Source organism: Podarcis tiliguerta (assembly GCF_965153285.1).
Source record: "Podarcis tiliguerta genome assembly, chromosome: 11".
Lineage (NCBI taxonomy): Eukaryota > Metazoa > Chordata > Lepidosauria > Squamata > Lacertidae > Podarcis > Podarcis tiliguerta.
Genome location: NC_139544.1, coordinates 50,902,908 through 50,921,979, shown reverse-complemented (window position 1 = coordinate 50,921,979; position 19,072 = coordinate 50,902,908). Strand labels below are relative to the sequence as shown.

Here is a 19,072-nt window from a genome sequence, read left to right as displayed (position 1 = left end):
ACCACTCCAGCAGGAAGGTAAATGGCATTTTTGTGCGCTGCTCTGGTTTTGGTGTTCCATTGCGCCAGAAGCAGCTTAGTCATGCTGGCCACATCACCTGGAGAAACTGTCTGTGGACAAACGCCGGCTCCCTTGGCCTGTAAAGCAAGATGAGCGCTGCAACCCCAGAGTCGTCTGCGACTGGACTTAACTGTCAGGATCCTTTACCTTTACCTTTTTTAGTGTCTCGGGACATTTTTCTGCAGGGTTCCCCCCATCCTGTACATGTACTTTCCCATCCATCTCACTTTAAATTAGGGCTGTCAATCAAGTGAAATAATTTTCAGTTGATTGCTTGGCTAAACAATAGTTACTCAGTTCAGTTAGCATACTACCATTGTCTTCATTGTTTTGACAGAGCATGCAATTTTACAAAAGCTACATGTCCAGTTAGGCTGACGCCAGAATCAAGATAAGCTTGATTTCAACAAGCATGCCCATGTGCTCAGGAATCAGGATCTTGTGCTCAGCCCACATTCCTGCAGCTGGTCACATGCTGGTTTTGTTAGTGTAGGTTTCAACATCAATGTGTGGACATCCCCAGGGGTGTTTCCTTCAATGTGACCAAAATGGACCACACCAGTAGCATGGACCCCCTCCTGTGGTAATCATAGGAAAACCCTTTGCCCCATTAACATGAAATGAGGATTCATGAGCGTCAGTCAAGTTGCATTAGCTATGATGTAAACCAGAAGAAAAAAATGGATTTGAAAGTGAGTAACTGGAACAAACCAGTTCCTAACTTTGGACATGCATTGTGTGTGTGGTTTTTTTTTTTTTTTTTTTATCTATAGACACACACATTCAAATTAAATAAACCAGAAGCTTAGAAATGGTGATGTGAATTTTAACCTGCTTTAGTATCTTAAATTTTTGTAAGTTTTAAAGTATCCTATTTTCTTCCCCCCAATATTTTCTTGTTCTCATCTTTTTGTAAACTGCTTTGAGGGTTGTTGTTGTTTACAATCAAGCATTGTATATATTTTATTAGATGAATAAATAAAATAGTACCTGAAATCACACAAATTAATCAGGCTCGCTCTCAACTCTTGTGTATATATTTACACACACTGTTAGTTGACAGCACAAATCAGGCTCTTGATTTATCAGGACCAACCATAGACTTTATAAGTAGGTCTTAAGAACTGTTTCAGGTGACTGAACATCAGACAAGGTTGCAGGTTTGATCCCCGTAATGGGCAGGTGCATATTCCTACTTTGCAGGGGGTTGGACTCGATGATCCCCAGCATTCCTTCCAACTCTGATTCTATTATCAGTTGCCTGGACAAAAAACTTAATGCCTTTATTTCCAAGAAGCCGCCTGTTTTTCATTGGCATATTACATTGCTTGGTTCATATGATGCTGAGGAACTGAATATTGTTATGACTGAAATTAGAAGTACATTAGTCATGGTGACAGCCTTCCTGGTAAAGAAAGTTTGGTTTAAGAAAGGGGATATCCTGAATTGCAACCTGTTCCTCAAGTTGTCCATTACCGTGTGTATATTCTAAGGAAAACAGATGCTTTCTCCTGCTACTGAAGTTCAGGCCACAAATCCAAGGTAACATCGGATTTCACTTTTGGTGCATGCAAAATTCTACTTCGCTCACTTGAAATGGATAACTCAGGATTTGAACTGCATGAAGAAACACCTCCAAGTCCCTCAGTCAAAACGGAGAGGAGAAAACAAGAACACCCAGTAAGTTGCTGTTGTGAAATAACGAGAGAGCTGATCTGAAGCTATATGCTCAGCTCTGGAAACTTGTTACAAAATGTATAGAAAATGTATAGAAAATCTTGAGAATGTGCTTCCATACTTCATCCAGCACCTCTAGCTATAAACAAGTAAGTATTAGCAGGTTGCCTAGGACTTGAACTGCGTTTTTAAAAATCTGCTAATAAAAAATGTTTTTTTTAAACAACAGCAACTGAGTTAAAAACATAGAGTGGGAGATTTTTGTTTTTTAAAATGAGCTTATCAGGCCCAGCAAGAGTAATCCAATGGGAGAATTTTTTCTATGTGCAGTCTAATCTTCTAATTCTGTTCTCAAATACTTGAAAGTGCATGATTCCATCTCTGACCATGTGACCTGTAGGCAGCACTTGGAAGTTTGCACCACCTGCCAAAGGGTTGATGTTGGCAGCCATGGGTGGAGAACCTGTGGCTCTCAGGATAATACGGGATGCCAACTCATCATCTCTGGTTTTTGACCTTGCTGTCTGGGGCTGATGTGCAAATCCAGTTGGCTTCTGTTCATGGAATGGGGGAGCGTCATCTTGTTCTTTGCTTCAGGCAGCAAAATATATTGAGCTGCCTCTCCTGATGGTAGTTGGTGTCTTATCAACTCCTGGATGGTTTGGGGTTCTCACTGTGTTGTAGCCTCTGAGGCAAGCAGAAGAAACAGAATCCATGTTGTCTCTCTGTCTTTTCACCATTGTCAGAATGGACAGTCTTATACGAACAAAGGAAGCAGTCTTATCCCAAGTCAGACCATTGTGGAGGGTTGCTATGTTTGGGTGCAGAAACAAGAAAAGCCTGGTCATATGATCTGGTACAAATTTGGTACATGCAGAAGGAGGAATGTTGGGGGGATATGTCAGGTCGACTGCTGAGAGCAAAATAAGTAGTGTTTTTATCCTTTAAGTAATCTCTCCACTACTGATCATTCAGGATAAATAAAGAATTGCAAGGAGATTTATAGCTTTCTTCAGTGTACAATGTGTACAGTTATCTTATCTGTCCACAAGAAGTGACATGCCCATTTTGTAAGTGGCTGCTAGTTATTTCAAAGTGGGGAAAGGATAGAAATTAAAGACCAATGCTCAGAATGAACTAGTTTGGTTCAACAAACTTCACTGAATTAGTTCAAAAATCTCTGAACTACACCTGCAAGTAGTTCCCATAATTGTTGGGTGAACGGAATGAGAAGTTTGTTTTGGGGTAGAACTTTGAATGCTTTCAAGTTCTTCAAGTTCATTCTCTTACGTTTTTTAAGTAGTGGGTTTCAACCAGTGTGCCGTGGCACCCTTGAATGATGGTCAGGGGTGCAGTAGGCAACACTGTCCTCTGTCCCTATTTCCTTCCTTCCCTCCTCTGATGCCCTCTCGCGTCTCTGCCTCCCAAAGGCTTGCACATCTGTTTATTGTAGCAGCCCTAGCTATGAGCTCTGCAGTCGAATGGTGCCCCTGGGAGGCACCTCTGTTTGGGGTGGGGAGGGTGGCAGCTCAGACCAGCGATGGCAGCAGCAGCTGCCCGCAGGACTTCCAAGGAAGAGGGGAGAGTAGAGAAGGCTGAAGGAACACTCCACAAGGGAGGGTGTTTCAAAAAGGGTGAGAGGCTGCTAGCTCTGCAGGCAAGGGGTGACAGGACAGGCCCACAGAGGTGCCACAGAAATATTGTAATTGGTTAAGGGAGCTGTGGACTCAAAAAGGTTGAAAACCTCTGCCCTAGAGTCTTCAGACCTTTAAGCTTAAATATCATGATTGTTGGAAAAAATAATTAAGCAATTCACCATTTAATGATTATTATTCCATATTTATACCCCGCTTTTCCCCTGACAGGACTTGAACTACTTATTTATTACTGTATTTTTCGCTCTATAAGATGCACCAGACCACAAGACGCACCTAGTTTTTGGAGGAGGAAAACAAGTAAAAAAATATTCAGAAGCCAGAACAGCAAGAGGGATCACTGTGCAGTGAAAGCAGCGATCCCTCTTGCTGTTCTGGCTTCTGTGATAGCTGTCAGCCTGCATTCTCTCCATAAGACACACACACATTTCCCCTTACTTTTTAGGAGGGAAAAAGTGAGTCTTATAGAGCAAAAAATATGGTAATTTATATCTCAACTCTCCTCCCAAAGGGGCCTGGAGCAGCAAACAACAAGTGATAAAATAACAACAGCACCTTAAAAACTAGAACTTTTTTTTGGAAAGAGATAACTTTCCAGGCTCTGTTAAGGAGATGGTTAGGATCAATATTTGCCATGCCTCTAGTTACTGTAGGTCTGTGTGTGGGGCCAGGTTGGGCCACATTACATTTGCTTTGCCCCAGAGAGGCATCAAGAACTGAGTTCATCCGTTTCTGCATAGCCCCATCCTTGAATCTGTCTTTCTCATGCTGGAATGTGACAAAAAGGACAAGCACTTCTGAACTTGGTTTTTAGATATGGCAGTGATAATTGTGCCTGCGTTATGTTCTGCTGAATAATAGTGACTTTCCCAAGGTAACCAGGGTGCTCTGTGCAAAACTACTGCACAATTATGAATTAACTAATATTGATTTGTTAACTTCCTCAGGCATTTTCCCGGATAGCTTAAGCAACTTTGGTTAGGACAATTTTTTGTAAGCAGAAGTAAGGGAAGAAGAGTTGAAAGAGGAAGTTTTCCTGGCTGAGCAGATCAAAACCAGCAAATTATTCTCCATAAACTTCTAAAAAAACCCAGAACCTTTCAGCATTGCAGTAATCAAAGGCAAAAACTGCTGGTTGCTACAATGACAATATTAACAAGCTGGGTCACTTCTGAAGTTATCAATTGCTTTCCCCCCTAGTTGGAGCTATTCTGCTTTGAAAATAGCCAGAGCTGAAATAACAACCTAAAGTTCAACTGATGAGGCTTTTACTTGCATGGAAATGCAGTGAGAGAGGAAAGCTGAATTTCTACCAGTCAGGTAGCTAGTAAAGGTACAGGTTCTTAGTTACAAAAAAGGTGGCAATCCTAGTGCAACCTGTTCTAAGATAGGTATAAACTGATCATGTATGCGTGTGATAAGATACTAAGCTCAGATGAAAATGGAAAATGTTGGGGTATTATGGGAGGTTCCCCCCCAGCTCAGGAGCTCCCTTACTCTTTGTCATAGCACAAACCCTACCATTTCCCAGGATTAGGTAAAGGTAAAGGGACCACTGACCATTAGGTCCAGTTGTGGCCAACTCTGGGGTTGCGGCACTCATCTCGCTTTATTGGCCGAGTGAGCCGGCATACGGCTTCTGGGTCATGTGGCCAGCATGACTAAGCCGCTTCTGGCGAACCAGAGCAGCGCACGGAAATGACTTTTTAAAAAAATGGAGGAGGAGGGCCTTTAGAGACCACGACATACGTAGTCTCTGTAATAGTTGCTTTTAGAACTGACGGGGAGTCGGATGTTCTGTGTATTGCACTAGACAGATAATCCCTTTATGCACACACATATAATCCCTACTCTTTACACGTATACACAAACAACTCCCCCACCCCTTCCCCACTGACAACCACCAGAAAAACAGGATTGGAGGCAAGTCCCTGCTGTTTGTACGTACACTCAGTGGGAAACCTCAGATTGTGCTGAACCGTGTGGGGAATAGCTCCAAGAGTTACAAGATACGTAGCAGCCAGGCACGCGATGTGTTGAGAACCTTATGAAGCGACCAGTAACAGCTAATAGTTCATAGCCAAAGTGATTGTTTCTGACAACTCCAAGATGCGAGTCACGTCTTTAGAGCTTCACCGAATGGCCTCATCTCAAAACTGAATGACCAAGGAGGTCCCTAACACTGAGAATTTTCAGAATTGATAGTCAACGTTTTTGCTGCCCTGGAGAAGCCTACATGCCACCTTCATGATCCAATTTCGGCCCTACCTGGAGAAGCTAGGAATTGAATCTGGGGTCTTCTGCATGCAAGCCAGTTGCTCTACTATTGAGCTACAGACTTTCTGCATTGTGAAGTTACAGTGTTTTATCAGCTTACACAGGCCTGGAGAGGCAATGTTCTGTTTTGCCAGTTCTATAAAAATGGCTACTAATTATTCCTCTTTGTTTCTTTGTTTATCGGGGGAGAAAAAGAGCCGCTGGTCCCTGCTCAACATATTTCTGGTCTGCCTCTTGGCCTGCGCCATCACCACTGTCTTAGGGGTGCTGGTTTTGTCTCTGGTCTATACCGCCAACACCGGCTTCAAACCAAAATACGATGCCAGCGCAGAAAAGCGTAGAGCTGCTTCCCCGGGAACTTCAAGAGTAACATCTGCCCAGGTGGACCCCAAGTTCCAGTTTCTCCACCAGCTTGCTAAAGCCAAGGTATAATTTGACCATATCCTGTTTTATTTTTATTTGTTTAAGGCGTTTATACACTGCTTAATCATTAGTATTTCTAAGTGGCGTACAAGGAACCAGGAGCCACGCAGAGAACAAAAAACGAAAAAGCTGTGCAAAACTTGAACACTGCCTTCAAATAACTGCTGGAGTGGGATAGTCTTTTTTGTCATGTGCCTGAAGTTCAGCCAGGAGGGTGCTGTTATGATCTCAACTGGGCGTGTGCTCCACAGGCTTGGGCCCACAACACTAAAAGCCCAGCCAGAATATATTTCACATAAGAGGCTGTGGACTCTCCTTCATTGGAGAGGTTGGATGGTCATCTGTCATGGATGCTTTAGTTGAGATTCCTGCATGACTCTTGGGGGTCCCTTCCAACTCTATGAATAAGGACCTTAATGATTATTTTGTCCATGGGGTTGCCAAGAAGTAGTGGCCTCCAGCTTCCATCATCCCTCACCAATGTCCATGCTGGCTGAGGCTTTGGGGTCTTGAATTTCAGCAGCAGCTGGAAGACACAAAGTTGGCTAGTGTTGCTCTACTGAGGTCCAGCTCCGAGGGTCTTCTGGCGGTTCTCTCACTGCGAGAAGTGAGGTCACAGGGAACCAGGCAGAGGGCCTTCTCGGTAGTGGCGCCCACCCTGAGGAACACCCTCCCACCAGATGTCAAGGAAATAAACAACTACCTGACTTTTAGAAGACATCTGAAGGCAGCCTTGTTTATAGAAGTTTTGAGTGTTTGATGTCTTATCGTGTTTTTAATATTCTGTTGGGAACTGCCCAGAGTGACTGGGGAAACCCAGCCATATGGGCAGCATAGAAATAATATATTATTATTATTATTATTATTATTATTATTATTATTATTATTACTATTATTTTACTGTATAAGGAAAGAAGGAGCCACATTATGTGTTCCTGGACTGTGGAGGGACGTAGTATAAGTACCTGAGCCTGTAACAAGTGTACATTCTTTCACGCAAATTCTTGTACATAGCTGGAGGCAGAATGGGCCGCAAATAACTTCACTGGATATTAGACTTTTTATGCAGTGCTTGATGTCCCAAGTATTACCCTTTCCAGAAGCACGAGTTCCCGGGCGGTACCATTCAGTGGTCGAGATTCCGGAAAAACGCCAATGAGTACCAGAACAAGGAAGAGATGGAGTTTGGAAGAAGCATCAATGCTCAGCGCTCCAAGATGACGTTTGGAACTTTGAGGATTAAGAGCAAAGGACTGCGTGCACCACACTGGCATTTCAATGCCAATGAGCATGGCTACCTCTTAAAGGTACTTTTTGGGGTTATCTTAAAATTGTTTTTACCCAACCTTTCTAGTGGAAAGACCCCTTAGATAGCTATAGGATTAGGATGGTGGTTTCGTTTTTATGTCATCTTTGGGTGCCCTCCAAATTTATGGTTTTATATCTCTAAAATTGCATTCTGCAGAGGAGTCTTTTTTGCTAAGTTAAAGGCCCAAGCCATGTCTGTTAAGTATCTCTTTGCATAATTAAGCAGTAAAGGATACTAGTTGCCATGGAAGTTGCTGGATGTTTCCAGAAGCGGGACAGGCCTCCCTCCTTCCTCTGGTTGGAGGTTATGTCATTGGTGGGTTTAAGAGAGAATAGACCAGGGTGAGTCGTATGTGGAGTAAACACACAGGCTTAACTTGCTCTCTGTGCGCTGAATCCAGAGCTATGGCTTTGGGAAACCCACAAGAAAACTAATGGGAAACGCAAAATCAGTTGGGTTGTCAGTGCTGTGAGCTTGTGAGCCAGTGCTGAGAGCCAGTGTGGTGTAGTGGTTAAGAGCGGTAGTCTCGTTATCTGGGGAACCGGGTTCACATCTCCGCCCCTCCACAAGCAGCTGCTGGGTGACCTTGGGCCAGTCACACTTCCTTGAAGTCTCTCAGCCCCACTCACCTCACAGAGTGTTTGTTGTGGGGGAGGAAGGGAAAGGAGAATGTTAGCTGCTTTGAGACTCCTTAAAGGGAGTGAAAGGCGGGATATCAAATCCAAACTCTTCTTCTTATTCTTCTTGTAATGTAAAGGTAAAGGTAAAGGTACCCCTGCCCGTACGGGCCAGTCGTGACCGACTCTGGGGTTGCGCGCCCATCTTGCTTAAGAGGCCGGGAGCCAGCGCTGTCCGGAGACACTTCCGGGTCACGTGGCCAGCGTGACGAAGCTGCTCTGGCGAGCCAGCACCAGCGCAGCACACGGAAACGCCGTTTACCATCCCGCTACAAAGCAGTACCTATTTATCTACTTGCACTTAAGGGTGCTTTCGAACTGCTAGGTGGGCAGGAGCTGGGACCGAACAACGGGAGCTCACCCCGCCGCGGGGATTCAAACCGCCGACCATACGATCGGCAAGTCCTAGGCGCTCAGGTTTTACTCACAGCGCCACCCGCGTCCCTTGAGCTTGTAATGTACAGGCATGTAAATAAAATCACACATCACAAAGACATTGCCATCTCCGGTGACCTTCATTTGAAGGAAACCAAACCTGAGGTATGGCTGGGGCAACCCAATCAGATGGGTGTGGCATAGAAATAATAAAATTGTTGTTATTATGTGTCGGCAACCCTGCAATCTCTCACTAGTCAGGGACTGGGGTGTGCGTAGCTGAATAAAATGCAGTCAACAGCAGTGACAGGGTATGGAGGCACCTATTTGGTGAAGGAGGCAGGAGGGCTCTGGCAAAGTCCTAAAGCCTTCCCACATCCTTCCCAAGTCTGGGGAAAGCACTAACTTGGCTTTGGGAAGAAGACAGGAGGAGGATTCCAGGGTGGCGAATAGATTGTCAGTGTCCTGGATCAAGAATTCTGATGCAGATGACTGATCGATACATTTTAATAGTCTATAGCTGCCCCAGCCATTCTGGGTGGCTTCCAACACTCATAAAACACAATAAAACATCGGGGCTTCACTCTTTGCACTGCTGTGATGGCCCATGGCAGTGTTGTAGTGATGGCATTGGATTTCTGCCTTCTTAACTTGATTTGCAAAGACTAGTCCTCTCTCCACCTGTGTTTTTCAGGGCACTGCATGGATTGGGGTTGTTGATGCTGGTGGAAATACCGTAACCACGTACAACGTCACAGCGGGCCAGGTCATTTTCTTCCCTCGAAACACGGTGCATTGGCTCAAGAACGTCGGTACAGAAGACTGTCTGTTCTTGCTGTTCTTCACAACCCATGAAGAGCTTCAAACTCTGGATCTGGATGATACGTTTTTCTTAACACCTGAAGACATAGCAGCAAGGTCACTAAAGGTCTGTACAACATAAACTCCTTAGTGCTAGTCTGGGGGGGGGGGGCTGATTGCTGTTCATTCCTACTCAGCACTAAGCTACAGGTTTTCCCAGGGGAAAGAGGTCAGGCAACCAAATGTGTCGATAAGCCCTGAGATGTTTCTGTTCCTGATGCTACACTTGAATGCAGCTGTATTGTGAAAATCTTTGTAAGCTGCTTTAAGAGCCAATTGGGGCTATGACATGAGGTATGGGCCCCTCCAGATAGCCTTTTAATCATACATTTATGATGCTATTGGGGTTGTCACACAAGATTCCATTTTCCATACAAATTGCATCTGCAGCGGTTTTGGGGCAGCCCCCCTCCCCGCGTCATTTCCAAGCAGCAAAGTTCATTTCCTACTGAAATTCTGCAACTTTTCTTACCACAAATTGTTCTGGGGTCGGGTGTTCTTTTTTGGTCCCCTTTTTGTTGTGCTTCAGCCCATCTAGAAAGCAGTTATGTGGCATCATTGGGGAAGCTTCTCAGAACAACCAATAAAGCAGAATATGCCCACCACTAATGCACAGGATGTTTTAGTTTTTATTTTTTTAAGAAGCCTATTTCATTTGTTCTTGAAAATTTAGTTCCTACCCCCCTTCCCATCTCTTTTAGGGCTTAAACTGTCAGTTTGCATTTCTTAGTGCAGAAAATACTGATCTGATGTGTAGAGATCTTTCCTATTCTACTTAATTCAAGAAGCTTCCGTAAGCTTCTTTGTGTGAAAGAAACAAGCAAACAAGCAGAAGGTTCCTGATGTTTGGGTTATTCCTTCAAAGAAGCTGAGTACAGCTGGTTTAAACTGGTTCTGTTATCTCTTTCTGTCAAGGTCATGCTGACTGTGAGGCCAGAAGGAGTCTGGGTCTCACTCTTTCTTTCTTTCTTTCTTTCTTTCTTTCTTTCTTTCTTTCTTTCTTTCTTTCTGGTATGGTGTTTTGTATGCTTAGTATAAGTTATTGTAAGTTTAAGCTAAGTCTGCTGCAACTGGATTTTTTATACACAGTGCCAATCCTGAATGTATTGGATTTGTGACCATTATGCTCATTTCCCTTCAGTAGCAGTAAAGCTCTGCTGGATGAAGTATTAATTGCCTCTGATCTAGTTTTTGAGAATCCTGCAACGTGTTTAAGTTGTTACTCTGCTAACTACACATTGGAATCTGCTCTGGATCAGTACTGAGTAGAATTTCAGTGACAAAAACAAACTCCTCTAGCTGGAGCTGCTTTAAGTCACTGCTGCTGAGAAGCTAAATCCAACGTTTGCTGCATGTTTTCTAGCCTCAAGGTGGAGTGGCCTTCATCAGGTCTTTCCAGAAGCAAGCAGAAGACCAAGCCGTCAACCTTCCTCCAAACCTAGCAGAGCTCGTTCAGAATCCCAACTACCAGCAGTCCGAAGACCCGCTTGTGTGGCGGTACTTCTTTGACCTCAAAGGTACTTCAGAGAAAACTGAGATGGCATTAACAGGGACCTTTGTTTCCAGACAGTTGGCAATGTGGGTCGGGGTCGCTTCAGCAAAGGGAGCAGAGGCAATAGAGGACCAGCCCCACCACCACCTTAGGAACGTTCTCCTGGGCTTCTGATGCAGGAAAGAGCTGGTGGCATCCATTTGCTACCCAAGATGTTTCCAGACATTCTCAGAGACCCAGCCAGGAAAGGATTGCCCAGAATCAATGGCGGAATCTATTTCTGGTTCCACAGTTTGTTCCAGAGCATAGGCAAAGCTGGACACAGAAACTCCGCTGTCTGCAAAACCAAGCAGATGAGCTTATTCCTAATTAAATGCCTATGGAGGAATCAAATATTCTCTTTTTAAAGCCTTGATTTTTTAAAGAAACCCTCTTGGGTGGTAAGATTGGCACTCAGGTAGGGTTATCATACATCCGAACATACCCTGAATATTGCAGTTGGAAGCAGTGTCTGGGTGGAAACTGGCAAAAGGTCCAGGAAAATCTGGACGTATGGTAACCCAGTGTTGTTTTTGCTGACTTTCCTTAAAAATAGCTCAAAATGTCAATTTTTATGTGTCCAGGTTTTCACTTTTTGAAAAATGGCAACCCTAACTCAGGACTCTCTTAGTAGTTCCACCACCCTTGGAACTTGGGACGGGGTGGAGGAAGGCTGGGAAAGTCTATTCTCTTTCTTCCTAAGCTTTGGAGTTTTGGCCTCACAGAAGTATGTCTGGCACTTCTATATCCAGAACACGTGGTCTGCTGCTAAGTGTTTGCAAATGTCTCAGAACAGCAAGGATGGCTTAGCGAGCAATGTAAGCTAATAAATATTCTGTGATGATCACGAACTAAGTCTCCAAAGCTTGTCTTACTGTTGAGGATGCTGCGTTTGTCCTCCATTCAGGGTCAACTGAGTTCCGTTTCCCCGGGGGAATAATCCAGTTTGCTCGGTATGTGAAAGATGGAAAAGGCTTGAGTACGAATGAAAGAATTTACAGCGAGTTTCTCCATTCAGTAAGTATTGAGATAAAAAGCGCTGTGGATGAGATCATGGAGATCTGAGTCAAATGTTCCGTTTGGGGAGCAATACAGAAACCCTGCCCATAGCCTTCTCTGCATGGGCTCAAACCACCAACCTTCTGGTTAACAGCCAGTTGCACTGACCCATGGAGCCACCTGAGATCTATAACGTTGTTGGACTCCAACTCCCATCAGCCCCAGCCAACATGGCCAGTGGTCAGGGATGATGGGAGTTGGAGTCCAACAAGTCTGCAGGGCCTCCGGTTCCCAACCCCTGTATTAATGCTTTGAGACACCCTATTGTTATTTTGCACAACCTCACATGTTCACGTGTTTTTGTTTGCTCTCCTTGGTCTCAGAAGGAAGATGCTCTTACTTTGGGGACACTCAGGATCTATAGCAATGGTCTACGGCAGCCCCACTTTCATTTCAATGCCAACGAGATGGGATACGTCATCAGTGGGTGTGGAAAGGTAGCTATTTAACTTAAACCACTATGATGTAAACTGTTCTGAGTTTTCCTTGGGTAAGGAATAGGTGCTTAGCTATTGGCAGGAAGCAGAAACTCTCACAATATTGTTTTGACTCCTGCTGAAGACTTTCATTTCACCCCCCAGTTATATTTTATTAAATTTTTACAAGTTTCACAGTTACACTCCAATACATAATCAATTTTTCTTTTGTTTTTGTCAGCCTCCCATCCCATTTTCCACTGTGTTTTTTTATCTCTCCCTCTTTGCTGCACCTTGTCTTCTATCTCTTATTGTTTTTATTTCAGCAATCCTACCCAGGAATACAGTTTAGTTATGCATTTCCCCCCAGTTTTGCTGCTTTTTATCTGAGTTTTATCAGTGATTATTTTATGTATATTTGCTTTTTTAACAGTTTTGCTGATTTAATCATGTTTTATTGGTGATGTTATTATGTACGTCAATTACGAATTTTTCTGCTTACGCAGCTTATAAGCTTTTCTATAAAAGAAAAAGGTTATGAATATTTTCAAAGAAGAAATGTCAGCATTTTGGGCTGGTGGCAAGGAGGTTGCAGGGTTAGCCAACCTGGTGCCTTCAAGATAGTGAACTACAACTCCCATCAGCCACAGAAAACATGACTAGGATGATGGGAGTTGTAGTCCAAATCTGGTAGGCACCCAGTGACTGTTGCTGGGTTAGGAGAATCAGACTGTTCCTAGCTCCGGTTCCTTCCAGTTTTCTGCAAGGCAGAGTTGGGAAAGAAATCTTGGAGCTCCGTAGCCTTGCACATCGGGTTGTCTGCAAATCCTGTCCTACGAGGAGGTCACTCTCCTGTATCCATTGTGCTGCTCCTCCTGGTTCCTCCTGTCCCCTTACACAGCTTTATAACAGTATATGAGGGAGAAAAACATACCGTATTTTTTGCTTTATAAGACACACTTTTTCCCTCCTAAAAAAGTAAGGGGAAATGTGTGTGCGTCTTATGGAGCAAATGCAGGCTGCGCAGCTCTCCCAGAAGCCAGAGCAGGGAGAGGGATCGCTGTGCTCCTTCTCGCTGTTCTAGCTTCTGGCTTAGCCGCATGAAGCCTCTTCAGGGCAGGGGGAGCCTTCATCCTGCTGCCCTAAAGAGGCTGTGCAGCTATCCCAGAAGCCAGAACAGTGAGAGGGAGTGCAGCGATCCCTCTCGCTGTTCTAGCTTCTGGCTTAGCTGCGCTCTGTCCCTTCCCCCACCTCCCGGAAAAGCCCCCAAGAGCCGCGCTCCCTTTCACTAGCCCTTCGGAGCGTGTGTGCGGGTCTTGGGGGCTTTTCCTCAAGGAGGGAGAAGGGCAACTCAGCAGTGATGGGCTGCCCTTCTCCCTCCTCGGGGGAAAGCCTGCAAGCGACGCACACATGCCCCACACAGCTCGTGAAAGGGAACGCTGGGCAGAGCCTGGGATGCATACAGGCTCTGCTCAGCACTCCCTTAAAAAAATATTTTTTTTCTTGCGTTCCCCCTCTAAAAACTAGGTGCGTCTTATGGTCAGGTGCGTCTTATGGAGCGGAAAATATGGTAATTATCTGCTTTCTCTACACCAGGCCCATCCAACTACCAAGAGACTGCGATCTACTCCCAGTATAAAAAAACTGGCAGTGATCTACCCATTGTCATTGAGGATTGACCACAGCTGTTGACCTTTTTTGGGGGAGACAAGAGTTGTTGAGCTTTTTTGGGAAAAACAGCTTATATACAGGGGTCTGACATCAATCACTAACCTGGAAAACTGCACACAGCGCTAAAGCCATACAACGTATTCAACATCGCAAAGCGATACCGCCAAACTCCGCCCAGAGGGGCAGAGCAAGGGGGGCAGGGGGCGGAGACATTCATTCCACAATTCTTTTATTCCCGTGATCGACCATTATCAACGGGGGATCTACCTGTCGATCACGGCCGGTTGGACATGTCTGCTTTACACCATGAATAATGTCCTCTATCATGTCCCTCCACCTTTTCTCTAATTTTCAAGTAATTTCGTTGTCCCCGAAGGGGGCAATGACAATAAAGATATTATTATTATTATTATTATTATTATTATTAAACTAAGAAGCCCGAGATGTAGTTGCATTTCTTCATAGGGAAATTGCTCTATCTTCTGGATCATTCTATTTGTTCCTTTTCTGAACCTTCGGCTCTGGGAGACATCACAGACGCCCGGATTTGTGACATTTCTCATGAAGTCCATTGAGAACCACAGATTCAGTTGGACGGATGTCGGGGTGTATTTCCTTGTTGGTGCATTCTCTCTCCAGGTGGGCATTATCGTTTCACCATCACTCACCACTGACTTCACCATTGGCGTTGGAGATGTCGTGTTTTTCCCCGTTGGAACCCAACACTACATCAAGAGCACATGCGACGAAGAATTGCTTTTCATTTTGGCATTCAGCACTGCAAACCAGGTAGGAAATCTGTGCTTGACTTCCTAGATACAGTGGTGCCTCGCAAGACGAAATTAATTCGTTCCGCGAGTTTTTTCGTTGAGCGAGTTTTTTCGTCTTGCGAAGCACCACGGCGGGGAGGGGTGGGGAGAAGCAGGGCAGCTGCCGCAGCCGGTACCTCGGACTCACCCGCGCCTTGTGGCCACCGCGCGACGCAGCTGCTGGAGGGCGGTGGGGCTCAGGAGCACGACTCCGGCTGCAATGCTGGCTGCTGGCGGCAACGGCTCTCTCAGAGGAGCGTGCGAGGGCAGTGGGCAGCAGCGCGAGGCAGCCGGAAGGTCGGCCATCAGCCGGAAGGTCGGAGGGAGCCGGAGGAGTCGGCAGCCGGAAGGTGGGAGGGAGCCGGAGGAGCGGGGAAGCGAGCGTGCGTGCGTGCAGTGACCGTCGCCATGACAGGAGAGGCAGGGCTGTTTCGTCTAGCGAAGCAAGCCCTTAGGAAAATCCGTCTTGCGAAGCACCTCAGAAAACGAAAAACCCTTTCGTCTAGCGAGTTTTTCGTCTTCCGAGGCATTCGTCTTGCGGGGTACCACTGTAAACTGCCAGGCTAGATACAGTTAAGCCACAGTTAAGTGAGTGTGGTGAGTTATTGTGAACCACAATCAGTGTTATAAAGGTTTTGCAGGATTGGGGAGAAAAAACAACAACCATATATTAGTGATGGGGAAGAATTTTAACTCGCATTTAAAGGCAAATTCCCTAATTTGTGCTTTCTGAAGCAATCCACCAAAAACCCAAACATCCATCCTTCAAAATTTGAATTTTTCTGAATTTTGAAATGCAGTTCTCCAGCCAAGTAATGTGCATATACTAAAGTAGGTTTAAAAATGCATATTAGTAATAAATAACATGGGAAAGTGCTTTATATTAGGTACACTGCTTGGCAAAAGCGCATAACTAAGGTGCTTACAAAGATATGACTATTCGGTGAAATTCTCACAAAAATACTGATGAATTTTCACGAGAACTTACAATTTATTTATTTATTTGCAAACCAATGTGGAAATGTAGAGAACTGAATGTAAGACTGGAAAAATTAGAAATGGAGAGAAACCAATTGAAATTTGCTCATCCGTATTATACATGATTGTACATATTACATAAGATGGTAATTTAAAAAGTTTGCCATGAAAAATGTGTGTGCGTTACTGTGAAACGAGCATAAACTTCCTTTTCCCAATTCAAATACTGTTGTGGTTGTTTTTTTTGTAGCTGCAGACCCTTGATATGGATGACTATTTCCACCGCACGCCAGACCATATACTAGCCCAGCTTTTCTTCAAAAAGCAGGATGAATTTAAGAAGATTCCACATTTTAACGAGGATCAGGCAATTAATCTACCATAGCAGCTTCACTACAGCAATGAAGAAGTCCGCATGAAACCACTTGTTATTAATAATGTTAATGCTGCCTTGAAAGAGTTTTTCGAGTTGTTATCTACTTCTTTATAAAGTAAACAGAGTCAGGGCTTGCATTGCGTTTTCCTAATAATAATAATGATGATGATGATAATAATAACAATTTATTTATACCCTGCCCATCCGGCTGGGTTTCCCCAGCCACTCTGGGCGGCTTTCCAACAAAAGATTAAAAATACATTAAAACTTCAGTCATTAAAAACTTCCCTAAACAGGGCTGCCTTCAGATGTCTTCTAAACATCAGGTGGTTGTTTATTTCTTTGACATCTGATGGGAGGGCGTTCCACAGGGCAGGCGCCACCACCGAGAAGGCCCTCTGCCTGGTTCCCTGCAACCTCACTTCTCGCCAGGATGGAACCACCAGGAGCCCCACGGAGCTGGACTTCAGTGTGTGGGCTGAATGATGGGGGTGGAGGCACTCCTTCATAATGTCAGCTTATTCTCTACATGATGGGCTACAATATAAGGCAAAGGAACTTATAATAAGATGTGCACACATTACCCTGTTGTCGTGGTTAGCTTGACCCTATCTCATACACAAAGGTTGCCAACATTTTTGGATTCAAGGGCCACATCTTGAGGCAGAAGAGTGGAGGAAGCTCCCAACCTTGTGGGGAGGCATTGCCAGCGCAATTGTACCCATTGGCACTGTCTTGGCATCACCAGGATTATAGTGTACTCAGCCAGATGTGAAGGAAAACCACATTTCTAGAACTTAGCGAGCATGAATGAGAGCACTAAATGGAAGTGTTTTGACTTATGATCCGTTCCAAATGCAATGTAATAATCACAGAAATAAAACAAAATGAGAAGTTTTTGCGGTGAGGGAGCAGGTTGGGTCTTACATTGTCCTTCCTTTCATGAAAGGGCTTATTTCGTCTGCAGAAAGGGCTGCAACCCAGCAGACTCCTGTCAGTAGAAAGAAGAGGAACGAGAATTTTTGCTTTTTTTCCTGCTGGGCCACCTCCCGCACTGTCCTAGAGGGTCTTCTCTATCCTGCAGAGCAAATTTTCAGGGAATTATAGGGAGGAAGTAGGGATAATTTTAAGAATCTGCCTCAGCCCCAACCCCTTCTGTCCTCAGGAGCCTTCCATGAGTTAAGTCCTAATCACAGAAACTCGGCATCTAAGCCAGCGTATTTTTTCATCTTTTGCTACTGAAGTTCCTCAATAATGGGGTTGGGATGGGGGAGAAATCCAACTGTTTGCATTTAATGGAGAATTTACCTCATCCGCACCCTTCCCTCCCAAAATACATGAACTGAAATGGTGTGGAAATGTAGTGAGCTGAACTGATGATTGGAAAAACGAGAACTGAGACAAATTGAAACTGACATATATTTGTTCATTCCTGCACTGAGGCGATAATTTCCCCTCAAATATATACATTCCTTTCCCCACTTTCAGATCCTCAAGCGAATGCTGTAAGCAAACTTTGGAAACAGCGCTGCAATTATTGTAATTTGAACAACACTGTAGCTTTCTACTACATTGCAATTAGGTGGTGATTAGTTTTCATTTAGGGATGTGGAATTAACAGATGGCGAAATGTATTTGTGGGATGTGATCACATAGTAGTCACTCATTCGGGTTTTTCCTCATGCCCTGGGGGCATGACACGACAAAAATTGGCTGTAAGCCTGCAGCCCAATTCACCCTTACTTGAGAATAAGCCTCTATGACTTATCATGGAAGAATTTTCACCACTAGTAGTTGTTGTTTAGTCATGTCCGACTCTTCGTGACCCCATGGACCAGAGCACGCCAGGCACTCCTGTCTTCCACTGCCTCCCACAGTTTGGTCAAACTCATGCTGGTAGCTTCGACAACACTGTCCAACCATCTCGTCCCCTGTCGTCCCCTTCTCCTTGTGCCCTCCATCTTTCCCAACATCAGGGTCTTTTCCAGGGAGTCTTCTCTTCTCATGAGGTGGCCAAAGTATTGGAGCCTCAGCTTCACGATCTGTCCTTCCAGTGAGCACTCAGGGCTGATTTCCTTAAGAATGGATACGTTTGATCTTCTTGCAGTCCATGGGACTCTCAAGAGTCTCCTTCAGCACCATAGTTCAAAAGCATCAATTCTTCGGCAATCAGCCTTCTTTGTGGTCCAGCTCTCACTTCCATATATCACTACTGGGAAAACCATAGCTTTAACTATATGGACCTTCACCACTAGTAGGACACCATTTTGTATAATGATAGTTTGCCACTAGCCAGGTTGAACCTCTTGAAACAGCCCTGCCTGTCCAACTATTTGAGGAGCTTCTAAGCCCCTCTGACTAAGGTATCCTTTCTTAAGCCCAGCTCTGGAAGAAAGTAAAACAAGCAGGGCTTTCGATTTTCTTTCCCAAAGCCAAGTGGATGCAGACTTTAGAGATAAATCCCTGAGAAACACCTAGTAAAACCAATCAAGCCAGGTTTCAAAGCTTATAGAATTTTATTTGTGGGGGAAAGGAATAAACGATACAATATGATATCTTTATTGTCATTGTCCCATACAGAACAATGAAACTGAAAAATCTATATAAGACATTCAAAACCCCCGAAAAACTCTGAAGCCCCATTTTAAAATACAATATACTATAGAGACTCCTTATACTGCATTTAGAACCAGAATTGCATTTGGGTAGAAACTGTTTCTCAGGTGGCTAGTCCTGGTCTTTATAACCCTACTCTCCTACTTTATAACACACTCACATGCACATGCATGCACAAAAATAATTGTGTGTGTTTTCTACCTTAGCTAGAAAGCTTGAGCAGAGTTCTGGATTTCAGAGCATATGCAGAGTACCTGGCAGAAGGGAGGTTCTGAGAGAACATAAACACACCTTTGGCCACC

The 19,072-nt window shown here is 44.5% G+C and overlaps 1 protein-coding gene across 2 annotated transcripts; it reads left to right on the top strand.

Annotated features, from left to right (window-relative positions):
* Positions 1-1,519: 1,519 nt before the first annotated feature.
* Positions 1,520-16,291, top strand: LOC310659461 (uncharacterized protein). Of its 2 annotated transcripts, none has more exons than XM_083403009.1 (8): positions 1,520-1,740; positions 7,193-7,399; positions 9,148-9,381; positions 10,678-10,831; positions 11,753-11,862; positions 12,228-12,341; positions 14,631-14,780; positions 16,029-16,291. In XM_083403009.1, exons 1-8 carry the CDS (start codon positions 1,657-1,659, stop codon positions 16,161-16,163), a joined length of 1,188 nt encoding a protein of 395 aa, XP_083259135.1. In that variant the 5' UTR covers positions 1,520-1,656; the 3' UTR covers positions 16,164-16,291. The 2 variants fall into 2 exon arrangements, with proteins under 2 accessions (XP_083259135.1, XP_083259134.1); XM_083403008.1 differs by lacking the exon at positions 1,520-1,740 and adding an exon at positions 5,791-6,095.
* Positions 16,292-19,072: the final 2,781 nt, after the last annotated feature.